Below are 23,263 nucleotides of genomic sequence, written 5' to 3'. Positions count from 1 at the left end.
TGTTACCTATAAAGCGAAGATAAGATAGACACATAAAGCACCATGATTGTGACCCAGATTCGATGCCTTTTATGGAATTAGAGTCTCATCGAGAAGACATCCTTCGGCTTTCAAGTGCGGTTATTTGTGTCTGTATCTGATATAGGCTGTAAGAAAAAGCAATGTTTAGGCATTCAGATATTAACCTGGATATCCTAAGAGATTCAATGTGTGTAAGAGGGATTCGTCATTATAACAGATTTCAAAGGACCGCACATATGGATGCTACAGAAAAACAAAATAAATATTTTTGTGGCATTTTCTGGATTACCCTGACCAGAATAAACGTTTAGAATATGGTTGGATGAATGGATTTTCTGGATCATTTTAATGACGGATAGTGAAAATATTTTATTCTTCCTAAGGTTGTGCTACCGCAGATTTGGCTGCGATACCGTTCTGCTAAATTTGACATGGATTTTACATTATATTTTCACTAGTGCACGGCAGAAACGTTGTCAGCGGATGTCTGTGCAGGAATAAGATTCCATGAATATAAATGTAAGACTTCCAAGTCCTAACTGGTTACACAAAGTCTATAGGGGCTGGAAAACAGCGTTTTCCCCGTAAGAACACTTAATTGTATTGAATCGTTTTGTATAATGTGTTTGTATGAATCGTTCGCCACTGAAAAAATGCATTTAAGTTCCAGACAGAACCATTGCAGCGCTGGTGTTTAATCAGTAATTGGTTTACTGCTGGGCTATGTTGTGTGGATTTACTACTGTAGTCCAATGACATTCAGTTACGCTGATTTGGCATCTGCAAACTGTCTGATGTGTGTGTACAGAAAGTGCCCTGTGATGGACTGGCATCCTATCTAGGGTGTGTCGATGCCCGCGATGGGCTCTTTGTGGCCCTGCCTGGCAGTTGGAAGATGGCTATTTAGCAGTCATTCCTTCTGTGGTATCAAGATTCAAAAATCCTATGCAGAAAAAATATGCAACCAAAGTTTATAATAACAGTGAAATGGACAAACAAAGACACTTACAATTTAATGTAGTTTTTTCTGAATCCCACAAAGAAACATCATTACATTGCAGAACAAATACTTAATGCATACTTACTTCCATTGACCATTTCTAAGTGTAAATAAATATGGCCAAATGATTTGTTATGTTCAAACTCCGCAGGTTTGTTGAAATTCTGTGTGCTGTTGTTCCAGGTGTTTGTGCTGTGCATTGGTGGGGAACCAAGTGTTTTTGAAGTTAAACCAACATAATATGTTGTGATTGCAAGGTATTCACACGTCAGAGAAATACCCCTTTAAAACAGCACCATCTCAGGTCAGTTAATGTGTTTCCTGTAAATGCCTGTGACATCGTTCTGGTTCAGAGCTGCAGAGACAGGATCGTTTGCTTCTTCGGAAGTTCGAGACTGACGTCACAGGGCCTCCTGGTTCTCTGTAAACGTGCACTGCCCTCTTTAATCGGTAACCTTGCCCAATGACTCAACCTTCAGCCGAACAGAGTCTGTAAGAACACAGAGTCAGACACTATTAGCTTCAGTTAACCTCTCCATGTTTTTAGGCTGTGGGGGGAAACCAGAATATCCAAACTAAGCCCCACACACATAGAACCCTAGTGGAAACTCAAACCCACATCCCAGTGGTGTGAGGCAACAGTGCTAACCACTGCACCACCATGCCACCCTGATTATAGTATCTAAAAGACTAAACATCTTATAATTTCAAGTCAACATTCGCTGTATTGTCATGTGCACATGCACAATGAAATGAGGTGGTAGGCTGTCTTAGTGCAAGCATCACACATTATATAGGATGAAATAATAGTGCAATAATCAGTGTCCTGAGTAAGATGCAAGTGTCATATATACAGTCATGCTCTGCATAACGACGTTTTGGTCACTGACAGACCACACAAACGACTGTGGTCCCATAAGATTATAACAGAGCTGAAAAATTCCTACCACCTAGTGACGTCGTGATGTCGCAGCGTGACGGATTGCTCACATGTTTGTGGTAATGCTGGTGTGGAAAAAAACTTAATGCGCTACCAGCTGTAACATGTATAGTCCATAGTACTTGTGATAATAAACAACTGTGTTACTGGTTTATGTGTTTACTATACTGTACTTTTTATTGTTATTTAAGCTATAACATAAAGTGCAGGTGTGTACGCTACACCATGTAGGGTTTTGTGTAAGTACACTCTATGACAGGGGTCTCCAACTCCGGTCCTGGAGAGCTACTATCCAGTAGGTTTTCTATCCTATACCTGGCTTCTGATGAGCCACATCTGCTCCTGGTATTTACCTGAGAACAGGTGTGGCTCATCAGAAGCCGGGTAGGATAGAAAACCTACTGGATGGTAGCTCTCCAGGACCGGAGTTGGAGACCCCTGCTCTATGATGTTCACACGATGATGAAATCGCCTAACCACACATTTCTTAGGTGTATACCCATCGTTAAGTGATGCATGACTGTAGATATAGGCCTATATAGAGTCATGCATACAAATACATATACCTATATATTACTAAAATACAGCATGTGTATTATACATAGATACATGTTGCACAGTCCATTGAATTTTAGCATAATGGAACAAGGGTGTTAGCCTTTCTTTAAATCTGGCGTATGGTTTCTTAAAGGGGCCTCTTTCAATTCAGTCATTTGCAGTCACATAAGTAACAGCGATACTGACACACAGAACAGAGCAATATTGCGCAAAGGTGTTGAGAAAACTTGTAATGTAAGGGGAAGTTCTCTGACCTTCATTGTTGTCATATTGTGAAAGGGCACCATTACGGTTCCCTTACTCATAAACAGACTAGCACTTGTGAACACAATGTTATAACCTCACCTTTTCTCCTCTCCGCTTTCTCAGACATCTTCTTCGCTCCCTCCTTTGTGTTTCTGGCAGTGCTGGACAACGTTGTGCCATCCAGGGCCCGTGTGACCTCAGTTGCATGTAACTAGCAGAGAGATACCTGTTACGCATATGGAATCCAGATGGACGAGAGGAGTCATGTGACCAGATGTAAACTAGATTGTCATCAAGGATAATTTTTACTCCATTCCCTTCAGCCATATTCAGCAGAACACAATTTATATTACCCCTTAAGATAAAATCAGATCTCTCAATAAATGTCACCACTAACTCATGGGTGAGAATTACAGGGGGTTGTAACCCCACCCACTGATCAAATCCGACCAATACAATCCCTAGTTGGGATATGTTTAGCAAGGTGCCGGCGTGGTTAGCAATGTTGCCCTGCCTGTCTAGGACAAGGGTTCAAATCTCCACCCTGACTCCGTGTGTGTGTGGAATTTCTTGTCATGGGGTTTCTTCCAGGAACCCAGGCTTCTCCCTGCACTCCAAAAGCATGTTACCAAATTGTCTTTTTGTGCACCCCATCCTGGGTTATTCCCTGGCTTATGCTCATAGGTTCTAGGCCCCCACAACCCTGAATAGAATAAATGGGTGCAGAGGATGGATCAGTTCTCCTGCAGATACCTTTATCCAAAATTACGTAATTTTAATTGGAAAAAGTAGGATCAGATGGTCCCTGGAGTGACTGGGGGAGGGCTAAGGGCATTGCTCAAAGGCTCAATCATTCTGCAGATTTTGGGATTTGAACCAGCAACCATCTATCACAAGCTCAGTGTCCTAACCCACCAAACTAAACACTACACCTCCCCCCCCAGGCAGAAAACACAGGAAAACAATTCCTGTTATACAGATTTTTGTATTTCTCATAATCACAGTATATATTAAATCACCTTTGATTTTTTAACTTTTAAAATGTAAAACTTTTTTTAACATGCCAATATTTTCATATGTAAATGGTTGTGTTTTTAATTCTGCAATGGTAGTTTTGCCTTACACTAAATATACTTCTGAGGTCCCAAATGATCTTGTATAGGCTACTGCAGGAAAATAAAGTCTTTACTATTTAAAGATGGGTCAGTCCCTGACCTAAAAAGAAGGAGTCTTACCAAAAGCACTGCCCTGTCCTCAAAATTCAGGCCCTCACCAACGTGGAGTTTACTGCCAGAAATAAGATTATCATCCACGAATCGAGAAAACAAAGTTAATTGTTCTAACTGCCCGTAATTATGCGTTCGATTTTGCAATCGATATCATCATGAGACGAGGATCTCTGATGCGGACCTTACGGCTGCTTTTTCTAAATAAACAAATAAAAAAGAAAACGAGATTGTAGGAGACAGGAAAAGCAGCGTAGAAAAAAGGGGTGTCTATGAAAATTCACTGTTCATTTTTCCCGATGTCCTGAAATTTGCAAGAAGGAACAAATTAGTTTGGGTAAACAGGATCTCAGAAATGAAAAATGTTTCCCGTTGACCTTCTGTCCCCTTCGAAGGTGACCGGGGGACCAACTCTAAAGTGACACAAGCAGCCGGGCAGCGTTTAGCTACGCACGGCTGCTTGAGGAGCAACTCTCACGGAAGATTTTAAAATTTAAAGAAACAGATCGCAAGAAATAAGATGTTAGACGTCATAGTTAATGAGTTGCGAATGTCACACGCTCGTCACGTACTGCATACTTTCATGCAACACTTTGTAAACGTTTAACTGCTTTAAGGCTGCAGTACCTAATCGTACTGAAACAGCTTAACATCGCTGACAATAATACGTCAGTGACCCACTGACTTCGAGGATTTCAGCGCAGGTTTAAATAAGACACTTTCTTAGTTTTTAAAGCGTCACATTTGTGTGCCTTGCCGGACGAATGACTAAATTTGATACTGCTGAAGATTTATTTATACTGACAGTCAACATATTCGTTGGCGATAAGGGTTATCTGAGTGTAAATAAACAGACGCTGTTACATTTCATACGTATTTATTTTTGTGTGTGCAAATAATAGTTATTGAATGCAGTCTCTTACGTTAGGAATGTAAGTAAATGATATAAAAAATGAAAATGTGGTCTCCTTCACACGTACGTTGATATGTCATATATGTATTTTCATATTATATGTTGATAGTTTAGAGATCGCTGCGGGTGCGTTGTGGATGCATTATAATTCACAAGTTTCCTGGTAATGTACTATAAATGAAGACCTTTACAGATTTGGTCAGAAAGATCTAGGTCACACTAAGTGAAGAAAAGACCAAAGTCTGCTTTACGCGGTCTTTATGCTACCCTGGAGACGTGACATATGATGTCAGCTGTGCCTTGACTTAAGTATTACTGAAATCTGCCCGTCAAACCCAGTGAACATCCTCAGTACACAAAGTAATGAAGAAAACCAAGTGAGCCCATATACTAGCTTGTTTACTTAGAAGACATAATAAGCTTATTATTAACATAAACAGATAAGTTGCATAGCAATTGAAAGAAGTTCAATCCATATCACTCTTTGCATATGTAATATATAACATCTAAGTCAGGGGAATGTTTGATGTAGCACAGATAAATCAATCTGGGTCTCACCTAAAGTACTGAAGGGCCGATTCTCAACCATGGCCACCACTTCTTAATGAAATGTGTCCTTTGTTCTGACTGAAACTGGTGTCAGCTTTGGGCCTTGTGTTCTTGATTCCTAGTGCAAACTGTATAGTGGTAAGGATTGGCTCTGGTTCCCTTCAGATTCTGTTCACTCTGATCCAGTCTCACTCCATTTTACTAAACACACGGGTGGGTGTAAATTACTGGGGGGGATGGGGGTTGTAACCCCCCCTAATAATCAAAACTGGGTAATACAACACCCCAAAAATCATGTGGGCAGTGACCTCAAACCCCCCCCCCCCCGTTCAAATCAAAGCTACATTGATTAAACACCTTTTCCATTAACCTACACTGAAGGACTCATACTGGGAGACTCTGAGAGTTCAGAAGGATGAGGATTCCACAGAACACCACTTGCCAGAATCCACAGGTAGCAGGTAGGCCAAACCAACATCTGAACGCCTCCGATGTCATGTCAGGCTAAAAAGTGAAAATTTTCATCTGAACAAATGGCCCATGATGAGTTTCCTGGTCGTCCTGGTACTCACCTTGCGTTAAAAAACACCACGGAGGATGAGGCAAAGGAAACAGTGGGTTGAGAGGTGGCGAATCAGGTGACAGCAGTCACCCAGATGATGGCGATCGGGACATGAAGGGCGAGCAACAAGGACAGTGGTCATGTGACTGTCCAGTCATGTGACACTGTCCAGTCATGTGACGGGCAGCCAGAGGACACAATGAAAGCACACGGACAAGGCGAGGGCACTTCGCTTTACTTTATTAGTCCACTGGATTGGTATGGGGTGGGGGGGTGGAAGTGGAGTGTGCAGTGTGAGGTAACACACTGGTGATATTCAGAAACAGTCAATGTAGTAGAGAGAACACGCACGCACACACACACACACACACACACACACACACACACACACACACAGGCACACGCGCGCACAATGATGCACAGTTTCCCCATGCATATTTCTGTCAATCACCCATTACTCAGGAGAAAAGCAAGGTCTGCACCCCAATATGGGCCCCCAGCAAACACTGGGGGGGGGGGCTGCTTCGATTACAGAGGGCTGCACCACCTCTACATTCCTGTGCTCTCCCATTTCTCTTCTCTGCTGGCTTGCATTATTATTATAGAAGTTAAATTCAGCGTTGGGTCTAATGGATCAACAGGTACGGGCATGTGGTCTGCATGGAGGATCATCTGACAGCACGCAATCACTGTTTATGTGACTATGTGACACAGGACCCATGTCAACAAACAGCAATTCAGTCTGTCTACATAGCTTAGTTTTTTTGTTTTGTTTTTTTTACGTCAAACAAATGCACCCACTGGTCTTTAAAATAAACAATGCTAAGTCAGTGACGGAGGACACCGATCGATCGGTCAGTCTGAAGCCAGACAGAAGTCGTCTGTTTTGGCTGAGACAGAGCTCCGGGGGGGAAGGCAAGGGAAACCCACTGTTTCAAAATCCCGTTTCCATTTCCCAGCATAAAGCTGGAGAACAAACACACACAAAAACACCCTGGCTGTATCACTGCAGAACTGACAAACAGAACTGTTTCTGACAAGACGAGGAAACAGACAGAATGGCGTGACATTTTTTTGGACAGATCACAAAAATGTAGCAGGACAGCTGGTATACAAGGATGATGCAAGTACCTTCTCATCTCTTGAGTAGATCACTCACCACCAAATCAGGAAGAGCTTTATAGTAACTGTTGTTTTTTTTAAACTGAAGGTTGCAGGGTGCAAACGGACAAATGGTACTATGAAAGTCTTTAGAGCTTCAGGAGTGGACAGTGTCAGAATGTTCGGAAACTCCTGCTCCTACGTAATCTGGGTAAACGCTATTCGCTACTGCTGTTAAAAAACATTTGTTACTCCCAGCTCATTAACTGTGAGAAGTTCTACAAGGTATCCTCGGGGAGGAAAGTGCACACGTACAAACCTGCGTAAACCACTGCTAATCTTTTAATCGATTCATTTTGCGCAAGTGTTTTTTCGTTTTCCTAGATACGGTAGCTGCTCTTTTGTCTATTTCTTCTCCTTCCTGGTGGCCTTGCCTTGCCCCTCACTGTCGGGGATGAAGACACTTACGGTGAAGTCTCCGCTCTCCGTGCCGTACTTGTTCTTCACCAGGATGCTGTACTTGCCCGAGTCGGACGTGTTCACCGTGGTGATGGTGAAGCTGGCGAACTTGCCCGACTCGAACTTCAGGATGTAGTGGTCGTCCGACACCAGCTCGCGCTCGTTCTTCAGCCAGGTGACCTCAGGTACCGGGTCGCCGGAGATGTTGCAGGTGAGGTTCAGGGCCTGTGTGGTGAGAAAGCTGAAAATCTGACCCGGCCGTGGTGAAAACTCCCATGGTGCACCTTGTCTGGATGTACGAGGCCACCTGGTTCAGTATCGTCTTTGAAAATAAGCTAAACTGAGCCTATGTAAGATAAACAAGTTTTTATATGTTAACTGTTACTGCTCTCAGTGCACCAGACCGCCACTGGTTCATGGAAATATTTTAGATGTTGGAAAAAGGTTCAAACAATCTGAGAGACTTTGAACGTATAAACTATACAAAATACAGGTTCTTATACTGTAGATCAAGTGACCTGTCAAGAGCTCTTTTTCAGTATAACAGTCTTATTATGATTTCAAGATCAGACTTGTGGATGATCCACTAACTGCTACAGTCTTGACAGACATGAGTTTTAAGATTTATGTTGGCACCCACTTAGGGGCGTATGGGGGGTCTGGTGTGAGAGCTTGGGATCATTGGGAGCATTGATTGGAACCCAGGGAAGTGGCCTGGTCACATGACCCTACACACTGGAGATTACCTTGCCCTCCTGGATAGTGACCACATCGGGCAGTCCTCCCGCCACACGGGCTCGGTCTGGAAGAAAGGGCACACGCTGGAGGTAAGGGCACAACCTCATGGGGGCGCCAGAGGTAAAGGAGGTGCGTTTAAGGGCTCAGTTTACCTCACTGTGTCCTCCGCTTCAAACTACAACTACTATAACTAGCTATGCTAACTTCTGTATATTAAGCACTCCCTAGCCACTCTCCCCTATGGCTATGACTGCAGCAACAAGATTAAACACTTTGTGGATTATCTCAAATCAAAAAACACCAAGAATTCCCTTAAAGGAGCAGAACTCAAATAACCTTTAAATCTCTTAATTTCTGCAGTTTTCCTTTTGCAGATATTTATTAATATATGTTAAAGTTCCTTCTGATGGGAGTGGAAGCTACTAGCCCCGACTGATCCAACTTCAAAGACAAAATGTCGATTTAGTCTAGCAAACAATGGAAAAACCCAAAGGCGCATGATGCCCGGGGGAACCTCTGTCAAAATAAAAGCCCAGGCTCATGCAGGCCTGCGGGGCACATTCTCAACGTCTCCTGTTTAACGCCCGGAGGGGTATGAACTCACTTCTCTCTGCAATGGCGGCAGCCCTGTGAAGAAAGGGGCAGATGTTAGGATGGCCTGAGCAGGCAAGGTTTGGGCGGCATGTTGCACAACAGGAAGTACGTCTGAGCTGACGATTCCTCTGAGCTATTTTTAACGCTTATTGTAAGAGATCCGTTTCAACTAGAAAAGAAAGCGATTCATCCATCCTGCCTGGCACTGGAAAATGCAGCACTGAGGATGTGTTGTTGCATAAAGCAGGGTTTTACAATTGCACATTTTATTTATGTGGCAGATGGTTTATCTAGAGTGACATACATTTTTCAAGAAGCAGGATCAGATGGTCCTTTGAGCAATTGGGGGGGGGGGGGCTAAGGGCTTTGATCAAGGGCCCAATGATGTAACCACTCTGCCTGTCGTGGGTTTGAATCTGTGACCTTTCAACCACAGGTAAACCATATATTAACCCACGTAACCACACATTACCCAGCTTTTCCAAATGGCCACATGCTGACCAAGAGAGGGGTACGTCATTCAGGCAGGTAAAGAGAAACACCGCCATTTGTCTAAAATATTGAATGAAACGCCGCATAAAAATGAGAGAAACAGGTAGAGCGGTTAAGGATCAGGCTTGTGAAAGACAAGACAAAGTCTCACATTAGCTGGGGATGTTAGTTGTACCTCCACATGGAGAATAAGCCTGAAGTTCTTATACTGCCATATATAAATTATAGCGCCCTTTACTGATTGAAGGACATGTGAGGTAGCCAACAAACAATATTATCATAACGGAGTTACTCACTTCAGCCTCTGAAATTCCGCATAGGCGTCATCAAACGCTGAGTCAGGGGAGAGAGAGGGAGAGATTTATAAGGGAGGGTTGCTGACTTTGCAATGACCCAGGAATCATGCAGATGCTGGGGGGGGGATCATCTTAAATGAGCGTACGAGTATGTGCATAACGTGCGAAAGAGCCTGGAGTAAAGATATGGGTCGTGTTTCTACATTGTAAAAAAACTGCATGCCACCCTGTGAAAGGTGATCTGTTTAAGTAATATTATCTGAACCACTGTTTGGCCCTGCAGGGGTGGGCGTGGAGCAGAACGCACCCCGATTGGTTGGCACGCCCCCAGTGGATGGGGCCATTCAGACTCAGGCACGCCTCACCTTGGCCGGACAGATCCACGCTCCTGCGGAGGCCGCCTTTGCCCTCGAAGAACTCGATGGCGTACTTGCCCTTGTCCTTCTCTGTGGGCTCGGTGATCTGCAGCCAGAGCTGCTCCCCCACCACGCCGCTCTTGATCCGGTCTGTGAAGGTGATGGCGGAGTCCCTGGGGTCAAGTTAAGGTCACGGTCAGGGTTTGGTTAACAAGGATACACACACACACACACACACACACACACACACACAGCGCAATATCCACCCATGGACGTACATATACGCATACTGGCAAACATGGTGCTACAAAAACCCCAGTTGAACTGACATAGTTTCTGGGAGTTCACCCCATACCAGCAGGGGGGCGATCAGTCCCATGCAGGCTGACGGTAACCATGGCTTCCTGACAGTCAGCCTCAGGGAGTGCTAACAGGTGACAGGTAATCTCCTAAACTGGGAAGGTTTAAAGCCTACTTAGGTAAGAAGTCCAAACGGGCAAGTCAACGCTCTCTAGGAGGGAGAATCCTGGAGGTCCGCCGCCCTTAACGGCTTTCTGACTGCCCCCCTTTTGGTATATTTTTAATAAACCTTGCGCCGCAAAGGGATATTTATCTGCACCCTCCTTGCCCAGCCACAGAATATAAATACAGGGACCCTTAGGCAGAGACATAAACGGACACGGGCAGAAACGCCGTACTTGTGGTGCCAGGTGACGTGAAGCTCGTCGTTGTAGTAGTTGACGAAGGAGTAGAGTCGCACTCCCTCCTCTGTGCTCTGAATCTTCAGCGGTGTGGATGAGTTGGCTATGAGGACAGAGAGAGAAGCTGAGGGTCTTGGGCTGGTATGCTGCTCCGGGGTTACGCACTGGGAGCATGTACTACGCGGGTTATTAATGAAGACCCGCTAATTACTGAGCACAACGCAGATCTTCAGCGTCTGTCCCCCGACGGGATGCCCGTCCATCAGAGGACAAACACACAATGGACAGTTTAGAGATGCCAGTTAGCTTAACTGCATAGGAGTTATGAGTACCTAAAGGAATATCTATATGACAACAGAAGGACATGCACACCCCATACACACATGGTTGAGGTCAGATTTGAACTCCTGACCATGGAAGTATGAGGCAAAAATACTACTCACGTGCTCAGACATGATATCGAGATATAAATTCCGAACTGTGATAACAGGGCCATCTATAGCTATAGGTCCTACCAAAGAAGAAGCATGAAGTGGATCCATTTTAACCCTACTGGTAATTTTGATGACTTACAAGTTGACAACCTAGTCAACCACAGATCCTTAATCATAGATCCATTTATGAGCACCCAAAGAGCTAACACCGGCTGGCCAATACGAATCTTGGTGCTTCTTTAAATTTGGTTTTTGTTTTATTTTAGCATCTTCCCTGAGATGATAACTCAAGCACGCTAACTTCGGACAGGCAGCCGAACCACCAGCCAAGTCGTCACCGAAGATACCAGAGACATCGAGAGACTTACCGATAACACTGAACACCTGGTTCATCAAGTCCTTGAAACCTAAAACACATCAACCATTGGAAGTACATTAACACTCAAAACTGCTTTAACTGGTTGAAACATTCAAAAAAACCACTCAAGCTGACAGCCGCATCTGTGCTGACACCAGAAGGAGACTATGGTGGATCACTGTGTGCCAGATGTACAGTCATGGCCAAACGTTTTGGCAGTGACCAAAGGTTCTCAATGGGATTAAGATCTGGGGAATTTTTGATGTTTTTGTTAATAAAAGCCTTTGAAACTTATGAAATGTTTTTCTTATAAAGCCTTTGAAACTTTTGAATTGTTCTTCAGTATACCGTACTGAATCTAAAATTGCTGAAGCAGCAAATTTTGCGAAACACAAAATTTGAGTCATTGCCAAAACTTTTGGTCATCAGCTAGGAACCAGAACGCCCTTCAGAACCTTCTCAGAACCGGACTGCAATAGGTCGGGGGTCATTCCTCCATTCCAAACTGGAACAAGTTGGTGTCATCTACTCATTATTGATTTGTGTCAAACTAATTATTTTAAAGAGCCATGGTAACTAGCCCCTGTGTAAAATCACATCCTGATGCCCATCAGTGGCTCTCAATTTCATTGATCAAAAGGTGGCCATCATTCTGAGAAGCTGTAACTTCCCTGAGTCATTTGTGACTTAGAGTCTACCATTGAGGCGATCAGCCACTTGTTTTTGGCTCTGTTGACGCTGACCTTGGTCGACAAGTTTCAGCACAGAGGTGTCTTTTCCTCGGTCATCCTTCACGGTCACTTGGTAGATGCCGGCATCTTTCTTCGAAATCTGCGGGAGAGATGGGTGGGATTTAGTGCCCAGCTTTGGCTGGAAGGGGGAGGGCGGAGTCACCCTTGTTTCGATAGAGAGGAAAACCGGAATTCCAGCTGAGAATTCCTCGGGTCAAGCTCCCGAAAAGTCAAGCTTTTCTCTCCTGCTTTGGTTGCTGCAGGAAAAGCAGGGAAAAAATGCACTCGCAAGCAGTCACAAAGTTGTTATGGCAACAGTGTGTAAACGAAACCCCCAAAGACATCCTCCTTGCTCCTGAGACTTACAGTTCCCTCCGTGTCCGGGGCTTTAGTGGTACTCAGCTGCAATAAGACACAGACGTTATGTTAGGACTCGCCCACTGTCAGATATGCGCTCCCAGTGGCAGTTTTCACCAACATTCACACCACGCATTTGCAAGGGACCCCTAGTGGCCACAAACAGTCACTACACTGGTGGTGGTGGTGGGGGGGTGAGCGCTGGGAAACAACAAATCTACTGGTTTGCACAACCCTCACATACTGGGAAGGATCTGACATGTACGGGGCTTGGGGATGATGTGAACCCAGTGAACGACTCAGCTTTTACGGTTCTCACCCCTTTGGTGTCACCCCCAAGTGGGATACGAACCAAATATGTTCACACTTATTATTTGATATGACCAGAATAATCTATATAATCAGAAGACACTCAAAATATTTGTAAAGAACATGTTAACAGAATAGAATATTTTACTCATTATTACAGTTATGCATTACTGTTCTAAAAATTATTTCTTTAAAGTAGAAAACAAAATACACACCATACACATCCTTCAAACAACTAAAATAAACCTTATGTACACACATTGATAAACTTAGAGGTCTTCTATTTAGGAAGTAATGCTCAGAAAGTCAGTTTTCTCAGTCAGTCTGCTGGAAAGACGTCTTTTCTGGATGTTGCATTTGATCTTTGTATATTTGTAGCATAGTAGATATATTTTTTTCTTGGAATCTGTTAGCTCTTATAACACATGAAGCCCGGCCTGTTTTGGGATGTGTTCTCTGTGACCGCTCACCTGGGAGATCTCCAGGGTCAGCACACCCTCGGTGAAGGAGAGTTTGTCATCCACTTTCACCTCCCGGTCGTCTTTATGCCAAATGACCACAGTCTCCTTCTTAATATTCCCCACCTGCAGGGAGCGATAGAGAGCAAAGCCTGAGAGCACCAGCTCTGGGGTTTGACTCCTTACACAACGCGTGATGTCACATCAAGAATCTGTTCTAACGCGACCGATTTAGCAGTACCCAAGTCCAATACCATGCAGAATTGCATTCAGTTGGTGAGAACAGCACTACGCAAAACTACAACGCATTATGGTCTTAGCGGGAAAGACTACTTCCACGCAAAAACAGCTATCCAAGTGAACGACAGTGATGTCCAATTTTTTATTGTTAGTGAATCGGTTGAACTGGTTTTCAAATCTAAAAGAATACATTTTTTTGTATATCGCACAGGTTAAAGTATTAAAATATTTGGCAAATTTCTTAAAAAAGGCATCCTTTTTTATTCTCTTGAATTGGCTTTTCATAGACTGCCGCTAGCCATTTTGCCTTCAGTGGCCCTCCGCATACTTTGTGCTGTTTGTGCTGTTTGCGCTGTGCGCATGCCCGGCTGCGCGGTGGCCCTGACTCGACAAGATAGCGAGTTCAGCAAGTTTGGTTGAAGTTTCAAGGCAATTCTCATGAGACCCATTCATGTTTATGATATAATTTATTAATGTTTTAATTATTTCTTATTTAAAATGCAAACAATTACATTATTGGCCACTGATTTCACCATTTTTATTATAGAATTCATCTCGTTTGGCGTAAGTTACTACGTTTTTGAGTCGCATTACCATAGCCTTATTTTTTTCCATTGGATATTAGTGTTTTAGTACGTGATTTTAGTGAATGCGAGGTTTTTCAGGAACGCATTAGTCGCGTTGTAGAGGGACTGACTGTACCTCTGCATACCTCTGCCAACACTCCCACCAGTCGACATGCACTGCATTGGTGATATAAATTCTGCTAACAAACACCTTTATCTGCAGGAGATACTGATTCGGGTTCTGCCAGTTCCTCTGGCTGTATTCGCAGCTCTGGGTAAGACTTTCAGTAGGAAGAATGTCGTTATGAACGAATGAAATTCATGAGGTAAGCCAGCCATTTTCAGGCTGAAATACAGGTCTGTACCGACAACTTTCCCATCATAAGGGGCTGTTTTTTTTTTTTTTTTTGGGGTGGGGGGGGAACACAGTCATTTCCCCATAGTTATGTGTAAGGCCTGTGTTTAGAGAGTCCTGACCTACTTCTAAGCCCGAGAGCAGGTCCCACACCATCTCACCTTACACTTCAACACCACCACGCAGTTTGGGGTGACCTCATAACTGAGGTACTCCACAAAGTGGGGGCCTGTGTGAAAACAACACAACAAAACACAACTAAGCTCACAGAAAAGAGCGTGACTCGACACAAAAGTATGGAAGCCCACCAGGATGGTGGGAGATTTTGGATCATGTTCTTACCCTGTTTTCTGGTCCACTCCTTCCTCTGGAACTCTGATTCCTTTCGGAGGTTATCAAATACTGCAAAAAAAGCAAATAAAATTCAAAACAGTCATAGTCTTTTGCGAGTTATTTTAGCAGTTGGTACAAATGTGACGTTCATCTGTTTTAACTGGCTAATTTTGCATTAATCTTGTATAATAAAGTTTTGTTGAACTTTTTTGGTGATTGGAATACTAAGTTAAAAATCCACCTGTCTAACTGTGTATAAAAGTAATACCCTTTCGGATACAAACTCTTGCGAAGGAGACATATCGTATTATTTAGTGATCAGTTGGGGCAACAGAGGCGGTCATCTGTCAAAGTGAAAAATTTCTATGGCTTGCAGCAAGGACACTGGAAGTCGTCAGTGAGACAGCTATGGAAAAAATGTAGAAGTGGTGAATGTTCTCAGATGCATTTATCACTGAGAGGGAAGCACAACATGCATGATATATTACACTGCCGGTAGGAATGAAGAGCATGTGTGTAGGTCTCTATGGGTTGGTGACAGTGGAAGATTGTTTTAAGAAAGTAGTTCTCAAACTAAGGGACACAAGCTCCCTCTCATGGCAGACAGAGGTATCTCTGTATATAATCGTCGGTCATGATGGCACCTGGAGAACTTAATATAGTCTGGTGGGATGCGACAGCAGAAAGTGTTAGAACCACTTTAGCAGGAGAAGCAGTCGTATTGCCTAGAAACCTTTTTTCTCTATGGACCTCTGAACAAAAGAAGCCCTACAGCTTGCCCGGCGTACCATCGCCAATCAACACCAGGCTGGACTGGTTGGTGGCCTTCCCATCCTTCATCTGGAAGGTGTATGTCCCCTCATCCTTGGCCTCCAGCGATTCCATGAACATCTCGATGACTCCTGTGTTCTTGTCGAAGTTCATCTTGTATTTCTGGCGAGAGCAGAGTCACGTTCCAGTTCAGTTTACCTTAGTCAGGAGACGCATGCCCTCCACAGCGTAGACACTGCCGCTTTAGGTCGCTTTCCCACTAAAGTTCAGGAACCTAGTTCCTGGTTCCAAGTTCCTGGCTGTCTTGACTGGGAACTTTTGTAGTTCCTAGCCAGTTTTGTGTGTCACTTTCCCACCGCATAACAGGAACTGGGACCTTTATGCTAAATAAGCATGGGAGATTCCTAAAGTTCGTAAAGTGCGTAAGATAGATTTTAACACACATTTTCATAGGAAACTACACCACTACGCAAAAATAATAAGTCATTTTGTTAGTTATTGGGGGATCGATCACGTGATCTGAAAGACAAGACACAGCCTATTATTTATAATTTATTTATACAACCTGCGACATGTTGATAATGAATTATTACATTTGGCCAGCAAATCTTTTGTTTTCCACAGAACAAAAAACAATGTAATGTTATATCTCTAATGAGAGCTGTTTCTCAATGCCAACAACACAAAGATCATACTTGTGGTCTTGGCAAGACCGGTTTTGCTAATTTGCCTTCCAAGAACAAACTTGGGGCACAGTGAATCATGGGATTGATCTCGTTTGGTGAGGATGGAACCGATGTATCCTTGAAATCTGGCGCGTGGCAAGAAGGCCATCTGGGGATGTTTACCATCCTCTGTACTTCTATTCTTAGTATTAGAACTGGTCATCAGCAAGGGAAGATGACTTAAAACAGGTTCCGGAACTGTCTCTGAGGAACCACAATTGGACTGAGTTCCTGCAGTGGGAATGTGACAGAAATTCCTAGTTCCTGAAAAATGTCCTGGTTCCAAAAAAAAGTCACCGTGGTTTGGGACGGGGATACTCTGTTCGTTTCGCTTTCTCTTTCGCTCATTAAAGGAAGTTTACCTTACCAGGTTAGGACTTGAGTCATTTTCGGGAACTTCAACTACATTTTCAGTAAGGGACAAAACATCAGTTAGTTAATAATGGTAATAGACAAACTTGGGCTAATTTCCAAAGTTTTAAAAGACAGTCAAATATTGATGAAAAGAATTTGTCTTGCTCCATCTATTTCACATGAAATTAATGATCCCATTAAGACTATTGGTGCTTTTCCATTGGCATACTGGAACCAAGCTGCACCCGACCAGTACCGCGAAAGGACCACCTCGCTTCAGTTTGAGGAAGGGTCGGCTCAGTATAGGTCTGGCAGGGTTGGAGAGCGACAAACGCTTGTTTACTGTTCACATGATGTACGTCATAATTTATAATGTGCACATTTCTCCTGGGACGTCTGTGAGAATCGCCGTGTTAGGTTAGCATTGAATGGCAGCGGAATTAGCATTATCTTGCGAAAATTTGCATTACGGGTCCATTCCGTTCAAGCTTTCTTTAGTATTTTTTTTTTTTAAGTGGGAGGCTGGAAATTCACAAATTTGGAATTATCAAGAATGCATTGATGTGTCTGTTTCTGGTGGTATTGATACAGCGTCAGTCTATGTTAAAAACTGTGACACCGTTTCGGTCTTTGTTGAAGGTTCTGGCACCGTTTGGGTCTATGTTCTGGGTCTGTTTTCAGTCTATGCTGGGGATTCTGACGCTGTTTTGGTGTGTGTTTAGGGTTTTGGGTCTGTTTTGGGTCGAGGTGGACGGGGAAGCTCACCTCTCCCTGACTCAGGATGTTGTCGTTGAACACGTAGTCCACCTTTCCGTTGGCGGAGATCTTTTCAGCCTGGAGCCAGAAGCGAACCCTGCCCTTCTCCAGCAGCTCCACGGCCAGGTCCGACTTCAGGGGGATAACTGCGGGGAAGGAGCTGTCATAAGCACCCTCAGCCCCAAGCCAATGGACAGCCAATTGCAGTCGGGGGGTGGTGGTGAAGAGGGGAGGACAGGATGGAAAATGAGAAGCTGCACTCACTGGGAAACTTATGATCATGGCTAATCTGTAGGAGCTCCTTCAAGCCTGAGAGGGAAGAGAACAGAGTCACCAGTCATTACTATTATCCTTATTGTCACTGGACAGTAGACGATCCAGTGGCACAATGTTCAAGGGTACAACTGAAAACCCCCTAACTCACCCTCCTCGGTCAAGGTGTAGCTGGCAGAGACACCATCTGTGTGAGTTACCATGCAGGAGTAGATGCCCAGGTCTTCCTGGTCTGGGGTCTTAAAGGTGACCTTTGACCTGCAAGGGGCACAAAGCATTCAAAATTAGCCACCTCATTACATGTAAAATCCTTAAAAGGTGATTAAACAAACAAAGGACATAAATATCACATAACACTGTTTTTATAGTGTTCATCCTTCTGAGAATGATTTTTTTTATTTGTTTAAAAAATCTCTTACTCTGACAGTCATTATAACCTGGTAATAACATCATATCAGAATATCACGTCAGAATATTATAACCTGCAAAATGAAATACTACCTTAAAGAAGGATGGACACACACACACACACACACACACACACACACACTTACTTTCCCCCCTTGGTCTCCATGTTTAGGCGAGCAAAATCTTTGATTTCCTCATAATCTTTGGACCACACAAACTTTGAGTCCTGCGTCATCTCAGAGCACTCGAAATTCATCGAGATCACGCCTTCATCATCCACTTCCACGACGATCTCCTGGATGCCTACGGTGGAAAAAATTACATAAATAAAAAAAAACTAAAATTTTCCATGATTACTTTTTGGTGATTCCTGTGGGGACCTCTAGTTTTCCGTCAGGGCAGTGTTCAGTTAAGTAAAAGGATATCACTGCCATCCTGTTCTGGGTAATCCATCCATCCACAAACCCATCCATCCATCCATCCATCCATTAACACTTATGATAAGCTTGGCACTGAGCTGTACAGTAGAGCTAATTGTTCCATCATCTACCATCAGCACTTTTTCAGCCCAAGACTGCAAGATTCTCACTAAGCTACTAGCTAAAAAATTATTTGTGCCAACAGCAAATACATTCATATTTTAAACTCTTTATCCAGTCCATCACAGGGCACGAGGCAGGGGACACCCTGGACGGGATGCCAGTCCATCACAGGGCACGAGGCAGGGGACACCCTGGACGGGATGCCAGTCCATCACAGGGCACGATGCAGGGGACACCCTGGACGGGATGCCAGTCCATCACAGGGCACGATGCAGGGGACACCCTGGACGGGATGCCAGTCCATCACAGGGCACGATGCAGGGGACACCCTGGACGGGATGCCAGTCCATCACAGGGCACGATGCAGGGGACACCCTGGACGGGATGCCAGTCCATCACAGGGCACGATGCAGGGGACACCCTGGACGGGATGCCAGTCCATCACAGGGCACGATGCAGGGGACACCCTGGACGGGATGCCAGTCCATCACAGGGCACGAGGCAGGGGACACCCTGGACGGGATGCCAGTCCATCACAGGGCACGAGGCAGGGGACACCCTGGACGGGATGCCAGTCCATCACAGGGCACGATGCAGGGGACACCCTGGACGGGATGCCAGTCCATCACAGGGCACGAGGCAGGGGACACCCTGGACAGGATGCCAGTCCATCACAGGGCACGATGCAGGGGACACCCTGGACGGGATGCCAGTCCATCACAGGGCACGATGCAGGGGACACCCTGGACGGGATGCCAGTCCATCACAGGGCACGAGGCAGGGGACACCCTGGATGGGATGGCAGTCTATTGCCAGGCCGGCACTGGATGTATAGGGAGCATATCTCTGTGCCCTGAATGTATATTACAGTTTCAATGCCCACATCCCTCGCAGTATCACTTCTCTTGTCTGTGCAGCGTGTTTCACATGCCACGCTAGCCCTGGGGTCATTAAAGGTTAGCTGGCCCCCTGCTCATATGACAGTCATGTTGTCCTCCCTTGCTGGGTTACTGCCAGCTTTAAGGATTCTGGTTCTGTGCTATGAAGGCTTACCTGGGCGCGTCTGGGCCAGGATGGGCTCCGTGGCCTGGGAGGCCTTGCCCACACCAGCCTTGTTCTGGGCACGCACCCGGTACACGTAGGACACCCCCTCCTTAAGCTCCTTGATCTGTGCACAAGGAAGGAGAATCAGATCAGGTATTTTGACTCCTTTCCATCACCTGGGCAGTCCCCGTCTATCAGTCCCCGTCTACCAGTCCCCGTCTATCTCCTCCGTCAGTCGATTTCCATAATAAGCCACGTTGCCTCCATGTTTCCATAATGAAGCTCTTCTGTCAGTCACTTCCGTAAGCAGCTACGGTCCTGGTCAGCTTGCTGAAACACTCTAGCACTCATTGACAGATATCTCACATTATTTATTCAAAAAGGGTTTCATTTTAACTTTCAAGATTTAAATTCTAGTGGACCAAATTCTAGAAGTCCAACCAGTTTCAGTACCAAACCTTTTCTTACCAAACCAAAAACGGCCCCCCGAGTTCCTAACCCATTACACCCCCTGCTGGTAGACATGTGCACCTTCATGTACGTCTTGTTAGTCGCCTTCTCGTTGACGCCTCTCCACGCCTCCTCGGAGGCCTCAGTCTCCTTGATGTCAATGTAGAAGCCGTTAACGGGGTCGCGACCCTGGTATACCGGCGGCCTCCACTGCAACACCAGGGAGTCCTTGCGCACCTCCGACAACCGGAGGTCATGGGGCGGTCCTGTGGCCAGGGGGCAGCGCCATTGGCAGAGCCAATCAGCAATCAGCTATCATTATCGAACACAAATGGGCGAACAAGCTCCAGTCACATTAGCAATGCTGGAGAGCTTGTATCGAGGTTCTCGATTGGTCTTTAAAGGGCTCCCACACATGTAACAAGTCAGCTACCTGACTGTACATGCCATGCACCCTACAATCTGTGCTCAGTGATTGGTGGGAGCTCGTCACACCTGGAATAGCGATGGTCCACTCCTCACACCTGAACGTCTCGCTGGGTTTAGAGGGGCTTCCCACTCCCGCCATGTTGCCTGCACGCACCTGGAACTGGTACAGCTTGTTCTCCTTCAGGTCCGTCACCTGGAAAGCGAGACGGAGCTCAAAGACGTTATCCGGGCACTACCGTGGAAATCTCGCCCTCAGATCAAAGCCTCCCCTACAAAGGATACCACAGAACCCAGGGCTGGCCCATCCCTCTTTGGGCCCCAAAGCAAAATGTGATTAACCTGGTTGTCATTTGTCATCTTCCTTCCCATTGTAAAAAGCTGATCAGATGGGGCGCCCCCTGGTGGCCACTGGGCCCTAAGCATCTGCTTATGCCTTGGGCCGGCCATGCACGTAACAGCAATGCATGCAAAATCTTTCCAAACACAGAGGCCAAGTTGTCCCATGTAATTTTCATTATAAACCATCACTTATTTTTTAATCCATCGTCCTAGACTTAGATTTAGGGCATTTTCACTATAATGAAGCCAAGCTTTTGTAAATACCTCCTAATTAATCACTAGTCATTTATAATCTAATCATTTAGTTGCATAGTATACCACTGCGTCAAAACAGCTAATTAAGTATACAATTCATCACTTCAGCTGGTTTTGTTTGACACAGGAATGCTTCTCCTGTTTCCCTGTTGACAAGAGCATGCAGAATGAATAAACATGAACGTGGAGTGGAGAGTCACCCTGTAGGCTCTGTCGCTGATGGCCTTGATGTTCGCCTCGTGCCACCTGCCCGGCACTCCTGCCACCATCTCCCGGTAGTCCACGAAGTAGCCGGTGACTTCGGCCCCACCGATGAAGGTCGGCTGCTTCCAGCCAAGTACCATGGAGTCCCGGACGCTCTCCAGCAAGCAGATGCCATAAGGGGGCGCCGGGGATGCTGAGATGATGGGAAAATACCAATTAGCATATAGCTAGCAACTCAACTGGCTGAGGGAGCTGAAGCGCTGGTTGACCATCTGTTGAAGAACAGTCATCATCCCTCCACTCATCCATTTCTCACAAACGCTGATCCAATGCTATGGGCCTAGAGCCTAATATTCACATTTCCTTCCCAAATAATGTCAATTTTTGCCTTATGGAGATGTTATATATGTAATCTTTGAGGTTCTTGACTACCCAAGGGAGAGTCTGGGGCAGCTGGTAGTTTGAGGCAGGTTAGAGAATTAGTTACTAAACAGTGGCTGCCACACCAAAAGCTAATCATCCAACAAAACGTAAGTAATGTGGTAGTACTCTTATCCTGAATTTCCGCCTTCTGTTTCAGCCTGGTCACACCAATGCTCTCACTGCAGGGGCAGCCCCTGAGGAACTCTGGGAAATGCAATGGCAACAGTAAGGGGTATCTGATGTCGTCAGTCTGAGACTACATGCATACACACTCGAGTGCTCTGCCTCAGGGTGTGTGAATAGTGCTAACTGGGGTGTGGAACTCTTCTGGGTGAAACTCTAATGAAACACCAGATAGATGCTTAAGTTGGGTGGCTGGCCACTGGTGATCTGGCACCTCGCCATCTTCTCCCTGGGTGGAGCCCGTTCTGGGCTGCTGCGGGATGGAAACGGCGTATTATGGGGTGGACTACAGGGTTAAGGAGTGTTGGCATTGGTAGGTGGTGCTCATCTAGACATCTGGTCTCCTGGATGGTGCAATGACTTCATCCTAAAGCTTGACTGAATTTCCTGTGGATGCTTTTTTAGGTTTTAAATATTACCCTATGTATGCACATCACATCATAAATCACTCCTGCAGTATTCAGGAGGTTAAATTCTGAAACTTTATTTATAATACCTACGCTGGCAAAACCTGCATGACAATCTGGGGTTGTCAGGAATAATGTTGAATGTTTTAAGTTTCATGTCAATGTACTGTATATTTCTTACCTTAAAAAAAGTCATTCTAGACCTTTGGAATCTTCAGGCTAAACCTGTCAATGTAAAGTCCTGAAGCTGAATGCATGGTTGTCACCGCACTTGTGCACAAATTGATGAGGTTGAACCTCATCAGATCTTGGAAACCATGACCAACTGTATAGTCATTTTTTAGGTATCTCTAATTGGCACAAAAGACAGTAGTGTGGCCTTTGATTAGCTGGTCCAACAGCTTGGCCAGGGGTTTATAACAGGACATCAGGGCATGAGATTAAGGCCATCTCATTTGATTCACGCTGTGTTTGCATGGAACCCCCTAGGTTTGGGCGCCCCCTGTTGGCCACAGACAGTCACTACACTCAGGGGGCAGTGACTTTGTGAATGGGGCCCCAAAAACAACAAACCCACCCCTGGTGGCAGTCCTCACCCCAACCCCGGCAAAAAGTCTTGGTAACCAGGGCAAATATAGGAAGACGTAAGTCCCATGAAAGTGTAATCAGCAAGTACACAGCCTTCCATTACGCAGTACATACAGCTCTCCAGTACACATCTGGAAAGAGCCTGTCCTTCAGATGAAGTGCTGAGAAAACAGTGCTAGAAACAAAGAAATGAATTTATGTGTCTTGGACGTGTTTAAT

The 23,263-nt window shown here is 45.1% G+C and overlaps 1 protein-coding gene and 2 long non-coding RNA genes across 5 annotated transcripts in view; 1 reads left to right on the top strand and 2 right to left on the bottom strand.

Moving 5' to 3' along the window:
- Nucleotides 1–1,040: 1,040 nt before the first annotated feature.
- LOC111857757 (uncharacterized) lies at nt 1,041–4,432 on the bottom strand. The gene is made up of 3 exons (XR_002841433.2): nt 4,001–4,432; nt 2,865–2,976; nt 1,041–1,511 (listed from the first exon to the last, which is right to left on the bottom strand). It is a non-coding gene; the product is annotated as an uncharacterized lncRNA (long non-coding RNA).
- A 1,806-nt stretch (nt 4,433–6,238) lies between these two features.
- myom1b (myomesin 1b) overlaps nt 6,239–23,263 on the bottom strand; it is a 37,165-nt gene continuing 20,140 nt past the window's right edge. For 2 of the 3 annotated variants that reach the window (XM_072710762.1, XM_023838891.2), the window contains 21 exons: nt 21,440–21,636; nt 20,712–20,838; nt 20,298–20,482; nt 19,776–19,890; nt 18,327–18,483; nt 17,924–18,030; nt 17,764–17,808; nt 17,509–17,645; nt 15,682–15,826; nt 14,903–14,962; nt 14,722–14,789; nt 13,412–13,525; nt 12,642–12,677; nt 12,288–12,375; nt 11,555–11,593; nt 10,750–10,855; nt 10,061–10,224; nt 9,696–9,732; nt 8,918–8,940; nt 8,322–8,377; nt 6,239–7,800 (listed from right to left, as the gene is read on the bottom strand). In XM_072710762.1, the coding sequence (XP_072566863.1) occupies nt 7,522–7,800; nt 8,322–8,377; nt 8,918–8,940; nt 9,696–9,732; nt 10,061–10,224; nt 10,750–10,855; nt 11,555–11,593; nt 12,288–12,375; nt 12,642–12,677; nt 13,412–13,525; nt 14,722–14,789; nt 14,903–14,962; nt 15,682–15,826; nt 17,509–17,645; nt 17,764–17,808; nt 17,924–18,030; nt 18,327–18,483; nt 19,776–19,890; nt 20,298–20,482; nt 20,712–20,838; nt 21,440–21,636 (2,285 nt within the window). In that variant the 3' untranslated portion in view covers nt 6,239–7,521. The remainder of the gene's footprint in view (nt 7,801–8,321; nt 8,378–8,917; nt 8,941–9,695; nt 9,733–10,060; nt 10,225–10,749; nt 10,856–11,554; nt 11,594–12,287; nt 12,376–12,641; nt 12,678–13,411; nt 13,526–14,721; nt 14,790–14,902; nt 14,963–15,681; nt 15,827–17,508; nt 17,646–17,763; nt 17,809–17,923; nt 18,031–18,326; nt 18,484–19,775; nt 19,891–20,297; nt 20,483–20,711; nt 20,839–21,439; nt 21,637–23,263) is intronic. The other variant, XM_023838890.2, reaches the window with a different exon arrangement.
- Nucleotides 8,165–11,387, top strand: LOC140588769 (uncharacterized). Its single transcript, XR_011989947.1, has 2 exons — nt 8,165–8,402; nt 9,979–11,387. It is a non-coding gene; the product is annotated as an uncharacterized lncRNA (long non-coding RNA).

Source organism: Paramormyrops kingsleyae, chromosome 4 (genome assembly GCF_048594095.1).
Source record: "Paramormyrops kingsleyae isolate MSU_618 chromosome 4, PKINGS_0.4, whole genome shotgun sequence".
In the NCBI taxonomy this organism is placed as follows: Eukaryota; Metazoa; Chordata; class Actinopteri; order Osteoglossiformes; family Mormyridae; genus Paramormyrops; species Paramormyrops kingsleyae.
The sequence above is the reverse complement of the archived record's forward strand: the minus strand, read 5'-3'. Positions and strand labels throughout refer to the sequence as shown.